The sequence below is a fragment of the Dioscorea cayenensis genome, chromosome 11 (assembly GCF_009730915.1).
Source record: "Dioscorea cayenensis subsp. rotundata cultivar TDr96_F1 chromosome 11, TDr96_F1_v2_PseudoChromosome.rev07_lg8_w22 25.fasta, whole genome shotgun sequence".
Taxonomy (NCBI): domain Eukaryota; kingdom Viridiplantae; phylum Streptophyta; class Magnoliopsida; order Dioscoreales; family Dioscoreaceae; genus Dioscorea; species Dioscorea cayenensis.
The window spans coordinates 492,101-517,730 of record NC_052481.1 but is presented as its reverse complement, the minus strand read 5'-3'; the positions used below and the strand labels follow the sequence as shown (position 1 = coordinate 517,730).

At 40.2% G+C, this 25,630-nt stretch overlaps 3 protein-coding genes and 2 pseudogenes across 3 annotated transcripts; 2 read left to right on the top strand and 3 right to left on the bottom strand.

The window, feature by feature from the left end:
* The first annotated feature begins 2,890 nt into the window (after positions 1 to 2,890).
* LOC120271864 (daf-12-interacting protein 1-like) lies at positions 2,891 to 11,464 on the top strand. Its single transcript, XM_039278539.1, has 5 exons — positions 2,891 to 3,109; positions 3,189 to 3,247; positions 3,942 to 4,138; positions 10,661 to 10,787; positions 10,907 to 11,464. The coding sequence occupies exons 1-5, from the start codon at positions 2,950 to 2,952 to the stop codon at positions 11,033 to 11,035; spliced, it is 672 nt and encodes a 223-aa protein (XP_039134473.1). The 5' UTR covers positions 2,891 to 2,949; the 3' UTR covers positions 11,036 to 11,464.
* A 128-nt stretch (positions 11,465 to 11,592) lies between these two features.
* On the bottom strand, positions 11,593 to 13,756 carry LOC120271865 (annotated as a pseudogene).
* A 1,313-nt stretch (positions 13,757 to 15,069) lies between these two features.
* Positions 15,070 to 16,107, top strand: LOC120272170. The gene has a single exon (XM_039278933.1). It carries the CDS (start codon positions 15,070 to 15,072, stop codon positions 16,105 to 16,107), a length of 1,038 nt encoding a protein of 345 aa, XP_039134867.1.
* A 2,146-nt stretch (positions 16,108 to 18,253) lies between these two features.
* On the bottom strand, positions 18,254 to 19,044 carry LOC120272169 (pentatricopeptide repeat-containing protein At1g06143-like). The gene is made up of 2 exons (XM_039278932.1): positions 18,629 to 19,044; positions 18,254 to 18,563 (listed from the first exon to the last, which is right to left on the bottom strand). The coding sequence occupies exons 1-2, from the start codon at positions 19,042 to 19,044 to the stop codon at positions 18,254 to 18,256; spliced, it is 726 nt and encodes a 241-aa protein (XP_039134866.1).
* Positions 19,045 to 19,679: 635 nt separating this feature from the next.
* Positions 19,680 to 20,633, bottom strand: LOC120271866 (annotated as a pseudogene).
* Between the last annotated feature and the right edge of the window lie 4,997 nt (positions 20,634 to 25,630).

Below are 25,630 nucleotides of genomic sequence, written 5' to 3'. Positions count from 1 at the left end.
CTATGCCCCTGGCCATTGCACTAATCAGTTATCAAATATGTGCAAGATATTACATTTGATAAGCGATATGTAGGATTTGAACCCTCAAAACTTTTATCAAAGGGTATGAAATACCCTATTGCAAGGGCAGTCAAACATATTTTATTATAATAGTTTTCCAAAATGAGTTGTGTTTTTAAGAATTTTTCATTTTCAATGAAAAATAAAAAAGTAAATAAAAAAATTACTTTTTTCAATAAAATATTCAACTAAAAATTTTGAAATCATATAACCAAGATGGAACTGTTAGAGACATTAACAAACCATTAACTCTCAACCTTAGAATTAAAAGGGATTTGAACGCTCAACTACTGATTTATAGAGAAATAAAATGCCATTCTTTAATTGCAAGAGTAAAATTTAGTTTAAGTTTTGATTTAGGTTTAATTGCTATACAGGTCCCTGTAATTTTGTACTTTCTGCCTTTTTAGTCCTTGCAATATTTTTAGGCACAATTAAGTCCTCATATTTAGTCGAGTTGGGTCATTATAGTCCGTGGTGTAGATGGGCAAGTGTAAATTGCAAGGACTTAATTGTACCTAAAAATATTACCGTGGACTAGAACGACCCAACTCGACCAAATATGAGGACTTAATTGTATCTAAAAATATTAGAAGGACTAAAAAGGTAGAAAGTACACAATTATAGGGACCTGTATGGCAATTAGACCTTTGATTTACTCAAATTTACCAGTGAGCTTTCAAGCAATTAAAGCCAAAATTTTAGTTATAGCAATGAAGTTAAATTTAGTTCAATAATATATAGGTATAATACCTGAATTGGTCCCTCTATTTTTCTCTCTCTTCCCTTTTGGTCCCTCTACTCAAAAATGCGCCCATTAATTCCTATACTCTTGAAAATGACCCAATTTAGTCCCTCTACCCTTAATCTCTTCCGATCTAGGCCCTCTACTCTTGAAAATACAGCTAAATAATTAACCTATTTTAGAGAAGAAATGACTAAATAGAATCATTTTCAAAAGTAGAGGGACTACTTGGGAGCATTTCTGAGTAGAGGGATCAAAAGGGAAGAAAGAGAAAAGTAGAGGGACCAATTCGGATATTTACCTAATATATATAGATAGTATAAATAATTTCACTTGAAAATTTACTTTTATCATAATTCATTAATAGTTTATAAAAAAAAGTAATTTTATTTTAATAAAATTTTAATTAAAAAGTTTTATTTAGACGGTGCCCATAGAGTTATTGAACCGGTTAATCGTAAATTTTATTTTAATATAACAAATATTAGTATATATGAATGGGGGGAAAATAATATTTATTAAATTGGTATTATAAATTTATTAGTAAATAATATGATTATAAATACATTTTTAACAAAAATAAAAATAAAAATAAAATAAAAATAAAAATCACAATGGACGCCAAGCATGACTATTTAATTTTTATGAATTTAACTTATAAATAAATATTTATGTGATATAACTATAAAAGAGATTCTTATTTGCATCTAGAAACCCCAACCCTCTTTATCAAGGCCTCCTCTGGGCTCTCCGACTTCCCACCCAGGGACGGAACCAAGAGGGGGCTAGTCTAGCAGGGGCTTCAGCACCCCCCTCGGCATCGGAGTTCTTTTTTGCTTGGTGGGAAAACACAGAAGCAGCCCCCCTCGCCCTGGCTAGTAGCCCTCCTCGGCCAGCAGCCCAGACAAACGGACAATCATGAGTCATGAGTCATGAGTCATGACTCATGAAGTCTTGAGGTTGAAGATGATGGCCTGATGGGAGTCGTGGGAGCTTGGGAGGAGAAAACTGAAAAAATAAATAAATAAATAAATAAAGAAAATTGATTTATTGACTCAAAGCTTGTCCAGCTGGGCTTTTTGACTCCAACCAACTTATTGACTCAAAGCTATGGGTTGTGGCTTATGGGCCAGCCCAGTAGCCTGTGTTCTTTGAGTTTGGGCCAAGTCATATGTAATCTTGTAAACATATATATACTGATTTGAATTTTGTAGAGTAATTTGGTAAGTTTTGGAGACTTGGAGTCTTGGATTAACAAGTGAGTATATTAGATTATTTATTAGTATTTATTTTATTTTTAATTATTGGATCATTCGATCATGTATTATTTTTTATTGAAAATGAGAATGAATGTATAAGATTTATGGGTGAAATAAGTAGAACATTAATGATAAACTTCATTTTTATAAATATGCCTACAATGTGTTTGATTAAATGCTTTAATGAGTTAAATTGTTGAAAATATCAAATATCAAATATTAATATGTATCATAAATTCATAATGTATATATGTATAACTAAATAATGTTTAGTGTTAAATCTATATAGCAAAATGCATAATTGCCTATATTGAGAAAGAGGGTTTTATAATTATTGACAATGAGGCGATTCTACAATGTTTTTAAAAAAAATGCAAACTCGTCGTATTCAGTTACCTCCTCTGAGTAGCATGTGTCGCACATATGGAAGTTCTAGCTCGAGCGTGCGTAGATAAACGTTTTATGTTTTTTGTAATTGTTTTAATTAAAAGTCACAATATCGCTCAATTTTGTATCGAATACAATTGTTATGTTGACTGAAATAGTTTTTTGACATTTTACACTCAGCCCCCTATGAATAAGTCCTGGTTCCGTCCCTGATTCCCACCCCTTCCCTCCCTGTGTATCTCTTGTCCAATCTCTGTCATCTATAGGAACTGAGCTCGATCTGTAGTGGTGGTACTTGTCTTTTACACCACTTCCGTAGGTTGTGGTGTGCAAGTATTTAATAAATGAGAAAATCGAGGTTTATCTAATAAGACAGAATTATCCAAGGGCTTTTCCGTACTTCACTATCTATTTAGCCCATACGGATCCATAAATCGCAGCCGTCCATTGTTATCCTTCTATCCTCCCTTGGAACGTCGGGAATCAAGAGAGTCGGCGATGGGCGGCAAGGGACAGCGGCGGCGGGAGAAAAACTACCTGGCTGCGCACGGCGGCGCCAGCCGCCTTCCTCCTCCTCCCAACCCTAAGGAGCTCGAGGCCATTCCCTCCAAGCTCCGTAAGCTTATGCTGTTCAAGAACCCTCCTCCCTCCGGCGCCGGTGAGCTCCCTCTTATTTTTCCTTGTCATTTCAGTACTCGATCCATCTGCTTACTCTCTCGTCCCCCTCTCCGCTTCAGGTTCAAGTCCTGGGGATGCGCCGCCGGAGAAGAGGAAGGCAGCTGCTGCTGTTGAAATGGTGAGGGATCTCTCAGGTTTCATTATTTCTCAAGAAGCACTGTTAACTTGGCTTCTTTTTTTTATTTGGATACGGTGTTATCCAGAAATGAAAATGTGGTTGATTGAGGTTGCACTGATGTGAATTCAGTTTGGATCTGCGACTTGGTTTAATCTGTATTGTTGATTGAGCTATCTTGCTTTAATTTAATACGATTATGTCAGCCAATCATGAATTTGTGGGTTCAACATCAATGGGAATTGCTTAAAAAACTGTAAATGGGAGTTTGTGATGTTGGCATGCAATACATATTCTTGATTTTTGAGAATAGCCTAAGATCGTTAAAAAAAACCCCATATTGGTGACATCTTGCTTTGTTTATTTAGTTTAGAATAATACTTCAAATCTCTGGAGTAAATACTAGTTTCCATCCAACTTGGTTGTTTGATTTTGTGTTCTTTTCCATTATTCATGTAATTAAGGCTTGAGCATTTATGCCTTATGTAAACGAAGAATATGTTCAAATTCTAGACTGTGAGCAATAATGTGGCAAGTGGCAACTATAAGAAATACCTGTTAGTTAGGGACTGGGGATTGCTTGTAATTCTACCATATTGTAAAGATATGGTGTTTAATTTTTGTGGCATCATCTTGCAACATGTTTAGTTTGTTGGATTATGATACTGAAAAATAGATACCTCTAATTTATTTGCAGAAATGGAAGAAAAAGGACTCGAAAACTATGGATGTTGAGGAACAAGCATCAAACCTACAGATGAGTGACAAAGGTGCAACTACAGATGCGAGCTTGAATGAGAAATCAAAAAGGAAACGAAAGAGGAAGGAAGTGAGTGATCTTCGGTTTCTGAATGAAGTTGTCACTCCTTCAAATAAAAAAGACCGGAAGAAAGAGTATGTATTCATTTGTTTACTCATTATATATTGGGATTTATTTGCAATCAGGTATATTTATGATAATATAAATGCACACACAAAAAAAAGAAAAACCTTATTTAAAATGTAAATTTTTGCCTGAAGAGCTATTTGATTAGGATCGTCCATGGATATTGTCATTATCATTAAAAAGCTAAGAAAAGCAGTTCCATGGATCAATAAGTTAATTACATCCATGACTACCATGATTTCTATTGTCTTATCTATAGATCAAAAACTGGAACTTTGCTTTTTTTAATCTTTATTTTTATTACTATTACTACTCATACTACAAGATTTGAGGAAAAAAGGTGAATTCCTTCATTGAAAATAATTGGTAGAGTACAACATAATTTATAGGATTTACAATCTTCTAAAAGACGACTATTGACAACTATTTACAGCTAATAAAATATGTAATATATTAACTAAGGAAACTATCCTTTAAATATTCCTATAAATCTTCTCCAAAATAGGAAAATCTAAACCGGGAAAGATTTTCAAAATTTTATCAAAGTAGGAAAATCTAAACTAGGAATGATTTCATAATCTTTTCAAAATTCAAGACTTCCCATCAAGTTGGGTTGCAGATATCTTTCAAACCCAACTTGCTAATACAAAAATCAAAACTTGGTTTAAATAGACCCTTTGTAAAGATGTCGGCTGTCTGTTGAGACATGGGCACAAAGGGTAAACAAACTGCACCGGATACAAGTTTCTCCTTGATGAAGTGTTGATCTATTTCCACATGCTTGGTTCGATCATGTTGCACAGGATTATTAGCAATGCTAATTACTGCCTTGTTATCGCAATAGAGTTTCATTGGAGCTTCTATTTTCAACTGCAAATCTCCTATGACTCGTTGTAGCCAAATCAAATCATATAATCCATTTTCTATAGCTCTAAATTCAGCCTCCGCACTGCTGCGAGCAACAACGTTTTGCTTCTTCCTTCGCCAAGTAACTAAGTTCCCCCAAACATAGCAACAATTGCTAGTTGTAGACCTTCTATCAGTGATTGAACCCGCCCAATCAGCATTAGTACAGGCTTCAATACTCCGCTTTCTTGTTTTCTGAACAATAGGCCTTTCCTCGGAGAACCTTTAAGATATCGAAGTATTCTATAGGCTGCTTCCATGTGTGTCTTCTGAGGAAAGTGCATGAATTGACTTATTAAGCTCACAACAAAGGCAATGTCGGGCCGTGTGTGAGATAGGTAGATAAGTCTACCAACAAGTCTTTGATATCGAGAAGTATCAACACTGTCTTCTTTGCTATCTCCTAACTTTTTATTGGGATCAACTAGGGTGTCAATTGGTTTGCACCCACTCATGCCAGTGTCTTTAAGAAGGTCTAGTATGTATATCCTTTGATTAACTACTATTCCTTTAGACCTAACTATCTCCATCCTTCGAAAGTACTTGAGACTTCCAAGGTCCTTGATTTCAAACTCATCTGCCAAAATTTCCTTAAATCGAGCCATCTCTACTGTATAATCACCTATCAAGATAATGTCATCTACATAGACAATAAGAATTGCTATGCTTCCCCCACTTGATCTTCTAAAGAACAACGTATGGTTGCTTGAGCTTGTGAATACCCTTATCTCTTTACTGACCTAGCCATGCTCGTGGAGATTATTTCAACCCGTAAAGAGACTTTTTCAATCTACACACCTTAGAGCCAAACTTGTCTTCAGAACCTGGAAGGGCATCCATAAACACCTCTTTTTCCAACTCACCATTTAGAAAGCCGTTTTTGATGTCTAGTTGTTGCAAATGCCAATCCAAATTTACTGCAATGGAAAGAAGAACACAAACCGTGTTGAGCTTAGCAACCGGAGCAAAAGTCCTGAGTGAAACCTTTGGCAACCAAACATGCCTTGTATCTTTCCAAGGATCTATCAGACTTAAATTTCACAGTGAACACCCACTTGCACCCTCTGTTCTTCTCCTTTGGACAGTTCATTAACTCCCATGTCTAATTCTTCTCCAGAGCTCTCATCTCCTCCAGAACTGCTTCTTTCCATTCTGGAATCTACATTGCATCTTTAATACTCTTTGGAATTACCACATGTGAGAATTGAGTGACGGAAGCATGAAAAAAAAGAGATAATTGTTTGTATGATATAAAATTAAGCAATGGATATAGAGGACACCTAGTGCATGCTTTGGTTTCTTTTCTAAGTGCAATAGGTAAATCAAGATCATTATTTTCAGGAAGTGGATTCGAACCTGGAATTTCAGAGTTTGACAACAGGGTTTTTTCTTGATTATGTTGCAAGTTATTAGACAATTCTCCCAACTTTGGTTCTTTTCTTGAGAAAACTATCCCAAATCTGTTCATAGTATTATTTTCGGTGCTAGTTGGATTGATATTAGGTGAATCTATATTTTCATTACTTAAAACATTGAAGAATTATTTTCATGAAGATCCATATTGTCAAACCCACCAGAATTTTTTTTGTAAATCAAACCCATTCCTTGGAGAATCCTGGGTCCCATTTAAAATAGGTAAAAAATCCAAAGTATGCAAAGTAGTTTCATGTGAAAGTTGCTCATTGAAAAATAAATCACTTTGATTTTGACATTCCAGATTTTCCTCTCCTTTGAAAACTAAATCTGCTTGTTCTTTCTTCCCCTGAAGATGAGGCTGGAAATAAGAATCATTCTCAAAAAACTGAACATCAAATGTGACAAAATATTTTTGTTTTTCAAGATCATAACATTTGTACCCTTTTTGGTTTGGAGAATATCCAAGAAAAACACACTTGTTAGGATCTAATTTACCTCGGTGTAAAGCATTATATCTATTTTGAAAGGCTCTAAAATCAAAAGAAAAATCAATATTGTTATGATCAGTGTTTTCCTTTGCATTCCAAAAGCATGGATCCTAAGCTCTATGCATCTAAGATCTTGCTTAAGAAGGCTCAAACATATTAATTTCCAAAAGGTAAGGTCCTAGCAATAGCTAAGCAGTGAGCAAATCCATGCATTGAAGAAGCCCTAATTTTGGAGTTAAAGGCATCCTTAACAATCTTGTGGCACTCTAAATAATCAAGTCAGTAATTGTCAAAACGAAAGACCTTGCTCTTAGTGTGAGAGTGTTGCCTTTACTCTATACTCTACCTATCATGATAGAAAACTCCCTCAGCATCCATGATGTGGAAAAGAGTATTCTTATATCTATGATTTCTAGTAGAATTATGGAAGAATTTCAAGTTGAAGTCCCCATTATGAACCCACATCATTCGAGATCTTTGAGCCCATTTCAAGGTGTTCTAAGTAAAGCATTATATCTATTTTGAAGGGCTCTAAAATCAAAAGAAAAATCAATATTGTTATGATCAGTGTTTTCTTGCATTCCAAAAGCATGGATCCTAAGCTCTATGCATCTAAGATCTTGCTTAAGCAGGCTCAAACCTATCTCCAAAAGATAAGGTCCTAGCGATAGCTAAGCAGTGAGCAAACCCATGCATTGGAGAAGCCCTAATTTTGGAGTTAAAGGCATCCTTAACAATCTTGTGACACTCTAAATAATCAAGCCAGTAATTGTCAAAACGAAAGATCTTGCTCTTAGTGTGAGAGTGTTGCCTTATTTCTAACAGCATAGGAGTGTGATCTGAAGAAATTCTAGCCAAATGAGAAACCATATAAGTAGTATAAAGTTCCGACCAGAGAGTATACACAAAAAGGTCCAAGTGAGCCCAACGTCTAGCTGTGGTAGCTTGGCCATTACACCAATTGTAATTAGAGCCATTATAAACAATTTCAAGGAGCTCATTGGACTTAATAAAATCATTAAACATGCAAGATTTACGAGCATAGTGATTAAAAGACCATCCTTTGTGCTTATTCCAGGAATGAACAGCATTGAAGTTCCGGTAATGAGCCAAGGGAGTTCTAGAATAGCAAGGCAAAACAATTCTTTTCAAAGTTTACTCTGGGTTGTAGATTTATAACCGACATACACCATGGTCAGAATCCAAGCCATAAAGGGTTTAGAAGATATTACCAAATAAATTGCTTGTTTGGTGACCACCGCGGGAGTGACAATCCCCACAATTCTGCGCACAATAATTCCTCTTGACATCCTGTCTATTAGCCCATTCCCATCCTCGCTTGAACATGGTACAAAATGAAGTACTTTATCTCTGTATGCTCTTGTTTCGACTACGCAAAGCATCATCGACTTGTGTTCATAGATGAGCTTCTTCACCCAGTTTAGAGTATCTCCATTAGAAATACATCTGCAATTCCACGAAATATAATTAGCCTTTATCAAGAAATATAACTTAACAAAACAACCAAATCAATCTTTAAAAGATTTGAAAAAGAGAGGACCATCTACTATCATATCTCCTGCGTTTTGAAAAGGATGGGGCAGATCATGCAGCCTCTTAAGAAAATCCTCTAGGTCAACTCCTCCATTTAGGAGCTAGAGGTGAACTGGGCCATACGAGCATACCTACCCTTCCTCTTTTTGATGAACATCCACCACGTGTCACACCAAGTGAATGTTGCATGTCCTTTGTCGGATAAATATCTTCAGTGGATATCATACTATAGTCATTTTTCATTTTGAACATCGAACTTTAATTTATATCATTTTGGTCACTCAACTTAAATTTGTGTTCACTGGGATGGTACCAAGAGGATCCTGGAGAGAATTTGATGCCATAGTTGCCACGTTAACACCAGCTCACCCCTCCATTTGCATACACAGATATGACACGTCATTAAAGAGAGCACGTGGCCACTCTTAGTGACAAGGCACATGCCACGTCGCCCGCCAAACTGGTTAATAACAATGGTAATGTGGCTTTCTTTGATGATGTAGCAAATCCACATGTGCAGATGAAGCACGAACTGATGTTGAAATTACAAATCTGGCATATATGCTCCGGAATCCTTTCGATACTCTCTCGGTAAACACAAATTAAAGTTGAGTAATCAAAATAATACAAATTGAAATTTTATACTCAAAATGAAAAATAACTATAGTATGGTATCTACTCAAAAAATTTATCTGTCTTTTGTCTCAATAAGAAATGCCACCCGTCCTTGCCCTGGGTCTAGCTTCGACCTTGAGATAGGATCTGAGGATGCATGTGCACCATGTGGCACTACCCTTGGAGCACCACCGTGTCCCGTGTCCCCTTCTCCGGCAAGATACTAGCATCCATGGCCTGAACTCATCCTCCTAAGCTCATCTTGTCTCTGTCACTGGGTTGAACCACTGTTGACAGCCGCTTTTGCCTGGTGAGCATCCTGGTCAATGCCCATTTCTGCCACCATTTGCGCCTCGACCTCCGGGTGGCGAGGCATCAAAGCAACATTTGGGGAGGTGCTTGTGGCCGCATAGAGGTCGTTGCTTCATGTCCCACCACCCCATAAGAGAAGTAAAAAGTTGATAGACGTTGTAGAGTATAACCACAAACACTTGATGGCTGTCATTGCCTATCCAGAATCCCTACTTTAGGGGTTGTGATAAGTCCAATTCGACACAATCACACGAATCTACTCTGCTCATGGGGTTTATAAAATCATCCACCTTAAATATGCGGCCAAGATGTGCAGTGACACTCTCCAGCAGTTCAGCATCCCAGATTTTTACCGACATGTGATGGAGTTAAAGCCATACCGCATCAATCGAGAGCTTTGCATGGACTGATTAGAAAATGGGTCGCCATGGAGTTAGCTAGAGTAGTGGGCCATTTACTGGCCATGGCCCTTTAAACAAGATATTCTGCATTGCATTTTCATTCAGGCATCAGATCAAAAAGTGTCCATTAGGCAGATCAACAATGTGAAAATCACGCAAGATCCACCATTTTTCCAAAAGGGAGACCCTCATGTGGTTAAGTGGTGGAGCCTTGCCCAAGAATTTGCCTATAAGGCATTAGCAAACCTTTCCTCAACTCTCGGGCAAACTTTCCCTTTGATTTTTATGTAGTTTTGAACCTAACTTTTCAGTTTCTCCAGAGCTTCTCCTTGGAGCATTGGAGACACCCCTGGTTGCTGCCGATTACCTTTAGCTACAGCAGCCTACGAGCGGGCCGCTAGTCTTGGCATTGCTGAGGATAAGGGATCCCCGCTTGCCATGGCAAGCAGGGCATGGAAATAGGACCTCTATTCAGGCAACCTCTCAGCATTCGGCGTTCGCATTCAGAGCGCTTTCCGCCCCTTTACAAAAGACTTTTCGACTTGGAAACTATCAAAGTGATTCTTGGAGACCAACATCTCAGTGAAAATTTCTCCTTGCTTGTCAGATAACTGGTGAAATAATAAGCAGACATTTTTTTAGCCACATTTTAGTGGTTATGGATTATGGCATGACCTTTGCTTGGTGAGATGATGGGAAGATTCAAATATTTCATCTGAAATACTCTAATTTTTATTGATCAATAGTTGTCAGTGCCATTTCTATTTTTCATGAATGTTTTTTCTATGCAATATTCATTTTTCCATTTCATACTCATATTTGTGGACAATATGTGAAGGTTTCTTCAAGCAAGAAAAAAGAAACATAAGAAAGCAAACACAAATGATGAAACAGATTTTCCTGCGAGAGAAGAAATAAAATTTGGTGATGTTGTTCAGGCTCCACCAAAATTATCATTTACAAAGGTATTTCCCTAAGCTCTCACGTCTCCCAGTAATCATGATCAAAGTCTTAATCATTATTAACCTGAGTTCCCTGAGTTGTGTTAACAATGGTTATTTATCCTACACTTTGACTTTGGTAGTTACCAAAGGCTTCCATGGATGTGTCACGGGAACGATTTCGATTAGAGGCAATTGAAGCTTATAGGAACCAGAGAAAATGGGTATCAAGGCCTGGAACAAAACTTCCTTCACTAGCTGAAGTCCCATAATTATAACCAGAGTTTTGTCGATTTTTACTTGCCATGTGAAATGCAAGATTCATTCAGTAGTAGACTATTATTGTTCACACCAAATTTTGTTATTAATTTCTCTTCAATCTCGATTTCCTTGAGTGGTTGGTTGTGATATGTATTCCTTGGATTTTTTTTTTCTTCTTCTTATGGTAATATATCACAATTAGCTTCTTTGGATTGCAATGCTCAAAACAGCATTTTGAGCTTGATTAATATGTGCATGTGATGCTTGTTCGGTTGCTCTATTTGATGAAAGGCAATTGTCACTCTTGAATTTATTGTAGTATACTAGTATTTGGATCTTAGGGATCATATAACATCGATTCTGGATTTGGAATTAGTTCCTAATCATCCAACTTTCATTTGTAATGAGGACTGTTCACAATGGTGGTTATTTTTAGTTTTTCATAATGGCATTAGAAGGTAGCCATGCTTGATTTTTCATAATGAGGACTGTTCACAATGGTGGTTATTTTTAGTTTCTGAAATACAATGAGTCAATAATTAATTTAGCATTTGTAGACGCTGCATGCTTGATTTTTTTATAATTTTTTTTTATTGAGAATTCTTATTACCGTGATAATGCTCCAAACAACACAAGACTGAAACAGATTTTCTTGCTGACTCATCTATGAAAAGCATTAATATGAAGACCTTGATCAATATGAAGAGTTATCATGGTTCTATATTTGACCACCTTGTCCTCATCTCTGAGCTTGAAGCTGAAGAAATGGAGAAGAACAGCAGCAAATATCTTCATTTGCCTATAAGCAAAGTCTTTTCCCAGGCAAATTCTTGGACCAGCCTGAAAAGTCAGTATTTCACTAATGAATAATTTGTCCATTTTTATCTGGTTTACAGAATTTTTCTTACCTGAAAGGCTGTAAACTTGAAAGGGCTCTCAGGCTTGAAAATCCCATTATCATCAAGCCATCTTTCGGGTCTGAAAATCTCTGCATCATTTCCCCAGATATACTTCATTCTTCCCATTGGGTAAGGTTGATAGAAAATGATGTCTCCCTTCTCCACTGTGAAACCATCCGGTAATGTATCATCGGAAAAGCAAACCTTGGCGTCCTATGGCAAAAATTTGTTTAATTAGGCTATGTGATCATGTGAGGCTGTTTATCTGTAATCAATGCAACTAATTAAGACTTCAGAATTTCAGCTCACCAGGGGAACTGAAGGGTATAGTCTCAAAGTCTCAGTTAAGGCTGCATGAAGGTAATGCATCTCGTCAAGAGCTTTATCTGTTAAATTCCTGGCAAATTCATCAATCTCGGTGTTTTTGCAGGCTTTTGTTGCTTCCTTAACTTGTTGAGCAACCTTGTCTTGTACCCGTGGGTGTTTGCATAGCATGTAGATGAACCAAGACAAGGTTCCTGCTGTGGTATCCTTCCCGGCTATGAGAAAGTTCAGTATTATGTCTCTCAAGTATTTGTCTGTCATGTTCGCTGGATCTTTCTCCCTTTCAACCAGAAACCTTGATAAAATATCTTCCTTCTTCATCTGCATTACGAATTAGCATCCTTGTATTAAAGAAGTTTTCAATTTTACAAGTAAGCCTGCCATATGATTTATATGAACTTAACTGAATCACTGTCTTTGGGTGGACTCGTGTTCCATCCTTGTATGAATGATTTTGTAGACAAAGTCATCAATCAGTTTGATCCCTTCCTTGAGCTCTGCCTCAGGTCCAATGTTCATAAACCTCATGATCTTCCAGAATGGATTGAAATATCGACGTATGATATATTCACTAGAATTATCAAATGCCTTTGTGAATGTATTCCCTGCATCTGGTCCTCCTAAACTGTCCAGCTCCACACCGAAACCCACATTGAAAATTGAGTCCATTGTTGATCTCATGAACAAGTCCTGCACATCAGTGTTCCCCACATATGTTAAAAACTTAAATTAAATGCATCAATTATCTTCCTAATTCCTTTCAGTAAGTTTTTCAGGTTGGATTGAGCTTAGATAACTCGTGTGTTTGGTTTGATCTGGGTAAATAGCCAGTAGAAACCTGAATTTCAAGTGTTTGATTAGAGCTAGCTCCCCTGTGAACTATTTGCGCCAGTTTGGCTGCATTGCTTTTGAAAACCACACCGCTGAAGTCCCTCAAGACCTTTGTAGTGAATTCGTAGCTCGCGAGTTTTCTTTGATGGCGCCACTTATCACCATCAACCGCAAAAATTCCATCACCAAACAGCTCTTTACAATTTTGATAATTGTACTCTCCCTAATTAGATATATTATATATATATATATGCTTTTGTTAGACATGCTAGTTAATTAATTAACTTGTGACGGTCTGTGTATATATATATATATATGTAGGATTATGGATTACCTTGCCGTAGTTCTTGAAGTTGGTTCTCAGGATGTATTCAATGTTCTTCGGGTCAACTGTGTAGGTGTGGTTGCCAAAAGGGGTGAACAATCTGAAGGTTTTGTACTTGCGTGAAATCTTGGTGTGGTAATCATGTACTGTGCTGAAGTTGAGTAGCTGATGGAAGATAGTGCCAGCCATTGGTGGGAAGAGCTTCTTGTTATCACCTTTGGACCAAATTCTCCTCAAGATTTTGATAACAAAGATGGTCACCAGCAGAACAATGATTGCTGTTATGAGACGGTAGAGCCCTGACATGAACTCCATGTCCATGGGAGGCTTTCTGATGTTCTAAGAGAACCTGCTTCTAATTAATTTATAGTGAAAGGAGGCACAAACTGGAATCTTCAATATGATTTCCATTATTTTAGTTCTGGCACCGAGACTGTCAAAAATATCATATCAAGCTGTGTTTCCAAGGACCTGGCCTTATAATTAAGCCTTGTCGGTTCTCTTCGTATCTTATTTTTGGTTTTCTTTAGCTGAAGCTCCTCTCTGCAACCCAAATATATATATTTCACATCAAGATTTTACATCAGATCATTTGTCTGTATATGAAATATTTCACATATTTCATCGAAGAAGAGTCAATGAAGTTATGAAAATTAATGAGGTTTGCTTTTTTTAAATTTTTAGCAATGTTCATCATTTGCCGTCTGAATTTCTTGTATTTTAAACTCTCAATCTCAATCCCATCCAAGCTATTCTTTTTTGTTGTTAAGCCGAACAAATTGTCCAAGTTAGCTTACTCGATACATGTACATTCATAGATTAATTCTTAGGTTATCCCATATGAACATCTCCAATTGTTTTATAGGGGTTAATTAATTAATAACAAAGAACATAAATCCAAGGAAAGATAATCATATGCAGATTTGATCAACAGTAACTCTCGTTAAAAAATGATACAGTGGATATATCAAAGAACAGTTCAAAGATATAATTCACTGAATGAGTAAACGTAGTGCAGAGAAGAGGATCCTATAAGGACGTGTTTGGATTGAGGGAAAACGGTGGGTAAGTGCTCCACATTATGGCATTTTAATGAATTAGAAGACATTGGTTACTTGTAGATTAACATTAAGGTTGTAGATTCTTCATATATCCACAATAGTAGCTTTGGAATTAGTTAACGAGGAATACATTGTTTATATCCATTAATGTGGTTTTCCCTTTCAATGCCATGTTTGCCCACAATGCTAGTTCTAATTGTAGCTTATTATTATTAATTTTACATCATCTTGTCATCTTCTGTTTGGGCATCTGGAAATCAAGTCCTTGCATTGATTCTAAGATGCAATAATTAATATATAACTTTGCAGCAAAGTTTCAGACAGAAAAGTTTCAAAGTCAGAGACTGGCATGACAAGCTCATCAATCTTCATTTCTACTGATCATGCACACTCATTTCATTAGGATTGCATGGATATGGAGACCATGATCAATCTGAAGAGTGAGCATGGTTCTCTACTTAACAGGCTTCTCCTCATCTTGCACAGGGGTTTGATGAACAATTTTTTATATATATAAATATATTTTTTTATGATGGACTTACAAGTGCATGCAAACCTTTTTTTTAAAAAAATATTAATTACTATTTTAAGTAAAAATTGAGTTAATGGCGGATGCCGACAATTCTACCAAAGTACCGCTACTAAAGATCTGTCATTGCATTACCGATCTTTTTTTCGATATGAGTTCTTCAGCTCCCTCTCGGAAGCCTCCTTCACAACCTCCTGATCCTTCCTCAACAATCCCAGGAGTCTCTTGGGCTCGTGTTGTGGGCTCTTCTTCTCGGACTTCCGCTTTCGATCTTCCTTTGCACCTTCAAAAGCCGCACTTTGACAAACTGAAAATCTCAACCCACAGTTGTATTTCCATTGATCGTGATCAATGGCTGACGGCCAGGGACAAAATGCATTCTGCTCTCTATGCCAAATTCTTGGGAAAGTCCTTGCCTTTAGATCAAGCGAAACATGCACTTGCTGACGCCTGGAAGGGTCTTGGTGAATTTTCTATCACCGATCTTCCTAATGGCTTTTACTTCATTCGCTGTGAATCTATTGAAATGCAATCAAAACTCCTCTGGGATGGGCCTTGGACCATCGACGGCAGAATCTTGCAACTCTCGGAATGGCGTGAATCATTCCAACCTGCCTTTGAAAAACTTTCAACGTCAGCTGTTTGGTTACAACTTCACGTCCCCATAGAGCTCTGGCATGGTGATCTGTTGGAGAGCATTGCCTCTCACTTTGGAAAAGTTCTGAAAATTGATGAACATACTCTGAACTTGTCTCGATCCAAGTATGCCCGGATTTGTATTGAATTGGACCTCGACCTTCCTCTCCAAAAAGGAACCTGGGTTAAGTATGGCGACAATTCTATTTTCATTCTTGCGCTATATGAAAAACTTCCTGTCTTTTGTTACAGTTGCGGTCGCATTGGTCATGGGGAATCAAACTACCCTCTCGTCAGCAGCCGGAGAGCGAACTCTGCTCCTCAGCCACCCACCGGCTCCACGGAGCGGGTGATGGAGGTAGATGAGCCCCCTCGATCTCCTGGCGTGGCTAACGAACAGAGGATGGACTCTTTGGTTCCCAACGAACCTAATCTGAATCCTATTCCTGGGACTGATGATGATTCTTCGGCTTTTTGAGCTCGGGTTGAAACCCCTCGAAACCGTAGGGGGCACCTGGGTCATGGCCGTGGTCGTGGTGGCTTGCGTAACTCCGGCCCGGACGACGATCCGGGGACGATGGCCGATTCTGACACGTGGCACCATGATTCTGCTCAGCCTTCCAGCTTCCCGACACGTGGTGGCATTTCTCGCCGCGGCTCTACGTCTCTTCGCATCTCGAGTAAATCTGCTTTCCCGCCTCTCGAGAAGCCCATCACTATCCATGCCTCGTCTCGTCCCGAGGGAGAACCTACTTTCTCCCCTCCGGGTCCCGAGGAGAGTATAGTTCCCCATCACCCTGTTGACCCAGCTCTATCTCTTGTTGCTCTGCCCGATAAAAGCATTAGTCTGAGATGCTCTGCTCCTTCCTCTCCGTCACATCATGTCCCCAACCGTTCATCACCCATCCTTTCCCAACCAACTCAGCCTTTACTGCTCACTTCAGCCCTTCCCAATGACAATGACCATTCACACTCCTCTCTGGTGGATCGTGTTGTGAATGCTCTTCATCCCCCTCCTCAGCATGATCATCTTATGGAGGATTTCGATGACTTGGGTGATGAAGGATCTTTGGTGGGCTCTGATGGCTCTGGTTCCCCCTTTGAACCAGATGATGATATGCTCTTATCCAACTATCAAAAAGATGTCAAACTGGAAGCCCTTGCCAGACGGGCACCCACTAAAAACAAGTCTCGCCCTAAGAAAGGGAGATCTTCCACCACTTCTTAACCTCCTTCTCTTTGTGGTTTCTCCCCTTTTGGTTTTATTATGTCGGCTCATATCAAAATTCTTTGTTGGAACTGTCGCGGGGCGTTTAACCCCCGTACTATTGATCGGATTAATGATTTCATTCGACGTTTCAAACCTTCTATTATCTGTCTGGTTGAGACGAAAACTGATCATTCTCGCTCTCTTCGGTTTTGCAACAGGTTTGCTAAGCATTGGGAGTGGGCGGCCATTCCGGCTTGTGGTTTATCAGGAGGCATCATCACCCTTTGGTCTCGCTGCCTTGGCAGGGTGACTCCTGTCGCTGCTACTTCTATGTCCCTTAACTTAGTGATTACCTCCATGGATGGCCCTTGGATCCTCTCCATTGTTTATAACTCCCAGATTCTGGCTTTTCAGAAAACCCTTTGGAACACTCTCTCCAGAATCAGTGACACTCGCCTACCTTGGGTCCTTGCGAGTGACTTTAATGCGGTTCTCTCTGAGTCGGAATTTCGTGGCGGCAACCTCGTTCTTATTCTTCTAAATCGCACTTGTTTTCTAATTTTGTTTCTTGTAATGCCCTAATTGATGTTGATTTTGTAGGATCTTGCTTCACTTGGTGCAATAACCGGACGGGGTTGGCTTACCGCTGGGCCCGTCTTGATCGGTTCCTCGTCAACAGTGATTGGGCTACTCACTTCTCTTCTATCCATAACCGCCATCTCCCGAGAGCTTGTTCTGATCACTCCCCCCTTTTGCTGGAGGCTCGCTCTTATGCACATTCCAAAAACCCTGTTTTTCGCTTTGATAACTACTGGTTAAATTATCAGGGGTGTCATAGCAATATTTTGAAAGCTTTTAATGATTCTTCCAGTTCCTCTTCTCCCATGCATTCTTTCCATCATTGTATTAATCGTGCTAAGCATAACCTCATTGCTTGGCGTGTTGCAGGTTTAAGACCTATTGATATGGAGATCACGAATCTAGAAGCGGAGATCACTGCTACAGAAGAGCGTGATCTTTCTCTTCCGGATCCGTGGAATTATCTTTGGCTCCGTTCCTTACGCAATCGTCTTGCTGCCCTTTTGCGTTAGAATTCCATCTTCTGGGCTCAGCGAGCACGGATGCAGTGGATTAACCAGGGGGATGTCAACTCTGCGTTCTTTCACCGGGTCATCAAGGCCCGCCAGGTTAAATCTAAAATTCACTCCCTTAGAGATAATAATGGCAATATTTTTACTCTTCATGATGATATTGAGAATGAGTTTCTTTCCTTTTATCATAATCTTTGGGCTTCTTCCTCTTCCCCTACTCTTGATTATGTGTTGTCCGTCATTCCGGATGATCTTCCTACGCTTCTGTCTGATGACAAGGACGAAGAAAACATTGTTTAAATCTCCTGTGGGTAAACAGTGGGTTACTGAATTTTCAGCTCTTCATACATCAAGTCCAAAATAAGCACCAGCTCGTCAAGTACATCATCATCACATGGTGCTAGTTTTACTGAAAACTCACGCACCTCCCCATCAATTTCAACCGAACTACAACCAGGAGCTGTCTTCTTGATCCCATGCTCTTGCATCAATTTCCTCACTTTCTTCACATCCTCAAATCTGTCAACCTTTGCATAAATGTCGGAAAGAATTATATAGAAAGCATGATTGAGAGGGTCCATTCCAATCAAACGGCCTGCAACTCTTTCACCAAGCTCTATATTTCCATGCAACCTGCAGGCACCAAGAAGTGCTCCCCAAACAAAAACTGTCATGCTTCCAATGAGTATCAATGATGCCTCAGCAAATAAGCCCGCTCCTCCAAGTAAATCCACCATGCAGGGCAAGGGTAGTGTTGCTGCTGTGGTTCAATAATGTATACTTTCTTCATTGCCTCAAAACACCAACGGTCCCTTTCCACCATGGCTGAGTGAGCACAAGCGCATAGCAGCGCACCAAACGTCACTTGGTTCGGCTTTGTTCCTTGCCTTTCCATCTTCTCTAGAAGAGCAAAAGCCTCCTCTCCAAACCCATGGATAGCGAAAGCCGAGATCATGGCAGTCCAAGCCAGCACATCTTTGTCAGGCATTTCATCAAACACCTCCAAAGCTCCAGCCAAGCACCCACATTTGCCGTACATATCTATAAGCGCGGTACCAATTACAACATCCAACTCTATGCCACACATTTTGAAGTAGCCATGCACCCATTCCATCGTCCCTGATCAAAAGCACCAAGAGAAGCGCAAGCAGAGATCACACTGGCCACTGTAATCTTGTCAGGTTTAACAACAAAGCCCCCGCCTGCATTTCATGGAATAAACTTAGAGCCGCCTTCTCCAGGCCACACTGAACAAACCCCGTAATAATTGAATTCCAACTAATAACGTTCCTATCCCCCATTCTATGGAAAACATCCATCGCCTCGTCTGCCACCCCGCACCTCAAGTACCCGATCAGAAGAGAATTCCACGAGACTAAGTCTTTCTGGGGCATTTCATCGAACACTCTCCTCGCGCGCCGGATAAACCCGCAAGTCGCATAGAAGAAAACCATGGCGTTCTGGATGAAGACGTGTGAATGGAGGCACTGGCCAGAGGTGGCGAGGAGACGGAGAGAGCAGTGCTTGAAGAGGAAGGGGAAAGTGAGATGGTTGGGAAGGAGGCCCGAGGAGAGGAGCTGGGAGTAGAGGAAGATGGGGTGGAGACGGGGAAGGGAGGAAGGAGGGGCTGCGGCGAGGGAACAGAGGACGGTGTTGAAGGAGGAGAGGATAGGGGAGGGAATATAGACGAATAGGAGAAAGGAGGTGGAGGAGGGAAAGACAGGAGAGGAGAGAGCTGGTTGTGCGCAGGCTGAGGCCGGGATTGCAGAGGATTTGGGCGTGCACTAGTCATATGCACTTCTTCTCCAGAACATCACTGGAATTGCCCCGGCCACTATGCAATCAAACATAGATCTCCTAGTAAAGCTATCACCTCTGGGCTGCAAACAGAACGCCGAGTTCAAGAACAAGCTCAAAGCTGATCCACCACCACCAATGCATTGCACATCGGCCATACAAGAAACAGATCAGCATTGTTCTTCGGCCTTTTCACATTCCTTCATCAGCAATCCCCGGAAGTCATCAGTGAATCTAGCACGGGCTGATCCTGCGAAGCTGAACAACGTCGACCGGTTCCTGCTTAGCACGAAGCTCTGCCAGTCACGGACTTCTCCAGGTGTTGTCGGGTGGAAGCCGGTCGGATAAGGGATTCCCACCTCACGCTTGTCCCACGGGCTTCGGTCAAGGAGAAGACGAGTCACATGGCGCATTGCCGGCATGAATAGAAAGCTGGAGCCCCAGTCACTGTCCTTGGCTCGACGGAAAGTCCCATGTTATCCTGCCAAAGACGATAAAGTGGTCTTGCCCATTGGATTGATTCCAAGATTCTTGCTTTGCTAGCCACTTAAGCAGTAAAGAACAGTCACGGTCCCGGTCTCGTGTGGAGTTGGGTGACCAGAGGTGTTTTCCTACGCCAAGGCCAGCGTAGAAGGGAATGTAGAAGGTAGTGGCATGAGAGGGGTTGGTAGTGCGGCAAGGGTGACAGAGAATGCGATAGTGGTAGATGAGCTCCGCTGCCAACTGAGTGCCAAGATGACAGGAGGTGGTCAAGGATTGTTCCTGCGAGGTCTGTGGTTTTTGGGCCAAAGCCAGAATTGGAAAGCTGGTCACAGAGAGGGAGGTCGTAGACGTAGACGAGGCCGGAGTTGCAGTCTTGTGGAAGTGGCTCCGACGAGCTCCGCCGGCCATTATATTGAAGGAGCTTGCATAATGAGACCCAACATGCATCATCATGCATTTTCTTCTTCTTCTTTACTTTCTTCTCCTTATTGTTGTTATTATATTTTTATGATCTACCGTTCATTTTTTAATAAATGGAGAATTATGATCGTGATTGAAAATTTAATCACAAAACCATCATATAGGATTTCTTGTGAAAAAAAAAAATAAAATAAAAAACTCTTATTTCATGGATTTATAGCAAATTGTTAGATATGTTAAGATTAGGTATCATTTGTGATAGAAGATTAGTAACTATTTTTCTGATCAGATTGAGATCTCAAAGTTTTCTTACCACATTATCGTTAGTTGAGATGAGTGGTTATATATAACACATTTTTTTTAATTTATATAATTTAATAGTTTTTTATTTTTCAAATTTTTAAGTTCACATGTCTTCTATTAATCTTTATAAATCATATAACTACATAATATAAACGGATTTTGTTCACTTGTAACTTGTATGGTTATATTATTATATATACATATAACATTTTAACCGTCTTTAGGTTCAACTCTCTCTCTCTCAACAATGGTTGAATGTTCTAGCTTGCCCAAATTTATTATAGTGGAAATTGCCAAAAAAACCCCTCTAAGTTTGCAATATTACCAAAAACACCCCGTTAGTTTTGCAATCCCCAAAAACCCTTTCCTTTTTAACTCTATGTTTTTCAAACCCCCAAAACATGTAACGGATGTCAACGGAGTGATTTTCAAATTTCATGGACGAAAATGCCCTTGCATGGGGAGTCGTGGCTGCAGCCATTTCGGCGGTATGAGAGGAAGTGGGGGGGGTTTTCCGTAGGGTAACCCCAAGAGATGAATTTATTGGAGCCGTTTACTTGTTTTTTCTCAACTCGCGTCTTCGAACTTTTCTATTTCGAAGTCGTCTCGAAAGTTGTCTCTACGTGCATGACCTCTATAATTCAGACTTTTCCTTTCCACCGAGTATCTCGAAGGAGAAGTCCCAGCGCAAGTAGTTGGGATTTCATCGGTTTGCAGATCTAAGGTATTGAGTATGGTTTTATGTTAACTATTACATTACAAAAGAAAGATTTTTCGGTTTTGATTTGTGCTCCTTTTTTTGTTGGAAGATATTGAAGTCTGCATAGGGATTTCTCGGCCGGGGTTTTGTTAGGGTTTTGTTTTGTGTTGCATTTTCGTCTGTATACACTATCGAAATAGTTTTTTCGATTGTTATGATTTGTGTAATATTTATAATGTACATTTCCCCTTTCATTTGATATGGTTGCAGTTTTACAAATGAGGTTTACGTTTCAGAAATGGGATGTTACCGTTTAAATTTTGTTTTCTCTGTTTAAGTATTGTTGTCTCTGTTTAATACACTATGTCTCTGTTTAACAATTGATATCTCTGTTTAAAATCTTATATTTCCGCTTAAACATTTTGAATACTGCATGTTGAATGTGTTGTTATTGTCGCAGCCTTGTGACTATGGCGGTCAACCTAATTAATGGGCGATGCTATTTGACATCGGTAGTGGAGATATTAGCTGAATTAAAAGATAACATGACCCCTCGACAATGGGAGATCATCCAAAGGACACCGTTTGCGACGTTCATCGGTGGAAGCTATATACCAAGAGAGGGCCCTTCTTGATTCTCTATTGCAAAGATGCGATGGCCGCACGATAAATTCGAGGATCGGGGAAAGCTCGCTGAGTTTCGAGCCTCGAGATGTGGCCCTCGTTCTTGCATACGCGTTGTGATGGCGTAGCGTCTTGTTTAAGAAGAATAAAAACCCGCTCGGCGTTCAAGGGAGGTATTTGTCAAAACCTCACGAGAGACGCAGAGACTCCATCAAGAGCACTCTTGTGCAACTTGTTCGACAGAGGGGGGAAGAAGAAAATTTTGTCAAACTCCTGATGGTGTACCTCATAGGTACAGTCCTCTTCCCGAATACATCATGCTCGGTTCGACTGGATCGTTGATTATGTCGATGATCTACACCGTAGTGAGGGCGATGCACGTAGGCGCGAGCGCAGCTAAGTGGCTTATGAAGGACATTCCACAAGTAGCCGCTTGAGTGCAAGATAGATGCGCCAGGAAGAAGGCCAACACAGGGTATATTAAGGGGTGCTCGATCGCGCTTAACGTATGGTTTTACGAGCTAATCGGAACGGGAAAGAAAGTCCGTTTCGGCAAGATCCCAAGGATGCTGTGCTACGGTGAAAGCAGTTACCGGAAGCAAACGACGGTAGAAACTAGCTTGTCATCACTCGAAGGAAAAGAGATAATAAATCATGGACAATGTTTAACAGAAGTCTTTAATGTTTAAACTTATTATTTAGCGTTTAACTTTATTATTTACAGTTTAAACTTAATTCATAAAGGTTTAAATATTTTGTTTTCCATTTAAATATATTCTATAATGTTTAAATATATAAAAACTCTGTTTAAATATAGTCTGCAATGTTTAAACTGAATGATTTCACTGAAATTGTTTGGTTTACATATGTTAGTTTCTCGAGTTTGGTTCCGTGAATCTTGAAGAAGAAATATTTGTTGAGGGTCAACCGAGCGGATGGATGCTATTGCTCCGGAACCACTTGCTCGAAAGCGAGGATGAGAGGGAAGCCTCTATCGTGCTGGCGCTCAGCGCCGTTCTCCTACTTCCGACCTGCACCACGCGCACGCATTCCTCGACAACTGGAAAAAAACCCTCCCCTACACCGCTGGGTGCAACAACCCCCTACCATGACAATGAGCGGTCCCCCAATTTTGGCGACCCCGACCATGGCGGCCCCTCCGACCGTGGCGACCCACCGAGCGACATTAGTCGAAGATGTCACTGCAACTCTTATGCGGGCGTGCGGATATTGACGATCGAAGTTTCCTCGCTTGTCGCTCGTGTTGAAGCGGTGGAAGGGACGTTCATGATCGACTACGCCGTCCCTCCAAAAGAAATGAAGCACCGGACAAACGAGGCGTCGGAATTTGACGATGACGACATCATCGGGGTGGCCATTCCAAGACGACCACATTCGAAGAGACTTGCGAAAAAGAGAAGAACAATACTGCCTCTGTCTCCATCGTAGGGACGACGTAAACAATAGCAAAAACCATCGGGCACGGTGCGATCATTTAGTTCTGATCACCGTTGATGACATGGCCATGACGGTGGAGGACATCGTAGATGATGTGGTCATTGTCGCGGTTGAGAAGATCGTTTACTCTCTCGATTAACGAAATCCCGACCGGTGGAACCGGGCTCTCAAGAGTCGCGGCATCAAAGATGGACACAATCACGAAGAACAATAACAAGCTAAGGGTGTGTCTCCGTTGATGCTTGTCAGTGTGGCTACGGTTGAGAAGATCGTTGAATACGTTGCTGGTGGCCGTGTCCAGCGATACCGCATCGGCGGTGACACAATCCCACAACAAGAAGCAGTGTGAAGGGTATGTTTTGCGGTTGATGCTTTGCCGTCGTCCTCGCATCGGGCTGGACACGATCCCACAACAACAACAACCATGTAAGGATGTGTCTGCAGTTGATCGTCGTCGATCGTCGTCCCCGTCGAGGCGACACAATCCCACGACAACAACAACCATGTAAGGATGTATCGCGGTTGATCTTTCGTCGCCGTCGTCCCCGCATCGAAGCCAGACACAATCCCACAACAACAACAACCATGGAAGGATGTGTCTGCGAATGATGCTGTCGCCGTCCCCGCATCGAAGGAAGATGTTGCTTGTGATGAACACCGTCAAGGCGCAACGACAGTATCCCATGAAGACCGAGCAACGAGAGAGATGATCAAGGGCAATAAAAAATGGGACGAGACGGCTCTGAAAGTCTTTGATCCGAAGAAGAAAAAATGGGTTGGCCAATCGCGTCTTAACAAATACGAGTAGGAGTTGATGAGGATCTTCCTCAACTGCCGTATGGACAGGTAAGTTTAAAGTTTTTATGATAGTGTTTAAAGTTTTCACGATAGTGTTTAAAGTTTTTATGATAGTGTTTAAAGATTTTATGATAGTGTTTAAATGTTTATATATTATCATTTAATTTATCTACTTAACGTGTAATTATTTATAATATCATTTGAAAATTGATAATATCATTTAAATATTTCGAATATGGTCTAATTATATATGTTATCGTTTAACCCTGACAGATCGCTGTATGGAAGAATGACCGTCTCGACACCTCACGGGACAAATTATACACTCGCTTGAGGGAAGGAGATGGTCACGAGATGATGTGATGGGACGCTTTCGATGTCATAATACAAAAAGTGCCGAGCAAAGTGCCATATCCTTACAAGAAGCGAGCCTCCATCCTAAGACCCGCATTTGTTCGTTTATGTCAAAGCGAGTGACGGCGCATGAAACAACTATGGCTATGATCGGAGATCTTGTCGCAGCAACTTGCATGAAGTTCAAATTGTCATCCTCCCGATAATCATGAATGGACACTTCCATGTCGTCGTCCTTAACAATGATAAACAAGAATACATGCATTATTCTTCATGCCTAGGGTACGAAAAAGACGCGTTGGACATGGTAAGTTCTTTAATTATGTCTGATTAATAGTGTTTGTTATTTAATCGGTATTTTAATCTCAACTTGCATATCTCAGCTAACACCAACTCCCAAGAAGTCTGAGCCGTGAATATTAGCACTCTTCCCTCCCCGTTGTATCTAGCAATACCACAAAAACTCTCCATAATATATCGGCCGAAAACCAAATCGTACAAACCAAATGAAAAGAAGAACAAAAAGAAGAAGAAGAAGATGATGAAGAAGAAGAAGATGTAAAGAACAAACAACAATCAGAAAGGCAAACACAAAAGTGCACAGTTGTATGCATAGAGGTTAGACTAGACGTGATGTAATTAGGCGGTATTTTTCCCTCCATCCCAAGGGCAAAAAGGAAATATATGTCACCGTGCTGAGGAAAGCCATATTGTCATCGCCGAATGAAAGTTCTCACCTTATCATGAGTCTCTGCTTTAAAAC

Bases quoted from the DNA above. Each gene is read 5' to 3' on its own strand.
- LOC120271864 (XM_039278539.1), top strand. From the start codon at position 2,950: ATGGGCGGCAAGGGACAGCGGCGGCGGGAGAAAAACTACCTGGCTGCG. The intron at 3,248-3,941 runs GTGAGGGATCTC...ATTTATTTGCAG, and splicing joins CAGCTGCTGCTGTTGAAATG to AAATGGAAGAAAAAGGACTC. The intron at 10,788-10,906 runs GTATTTCCCTAA...TGACTTTGGTAG, and splicing joins CAAAATTATCATTTACAAAG to TTACCAAAGGCTTCCATGGA.
- LOC120272170 (XM_039278933.1), top strand. From the start codon at position 15,070: ATGGCGGATGCCGACAATTCTACCAAAGTACCGCTACTAAAGATCTGT.
- LOC120272169 (XM_039278932.1), bottom strand. From the start codon at position 19,044: ATGGAATGGGTGCATGGCTACTTCAAAATGTGTGGCATAGAGTTGGAT. The intron at 18,564-18,628 runs GCATCATTGATA...TGGTGCCTGCAG, and splicing joins GAGCGGGCTTATTTGCTGAG to GTTGCATGGAAATATAGAGC.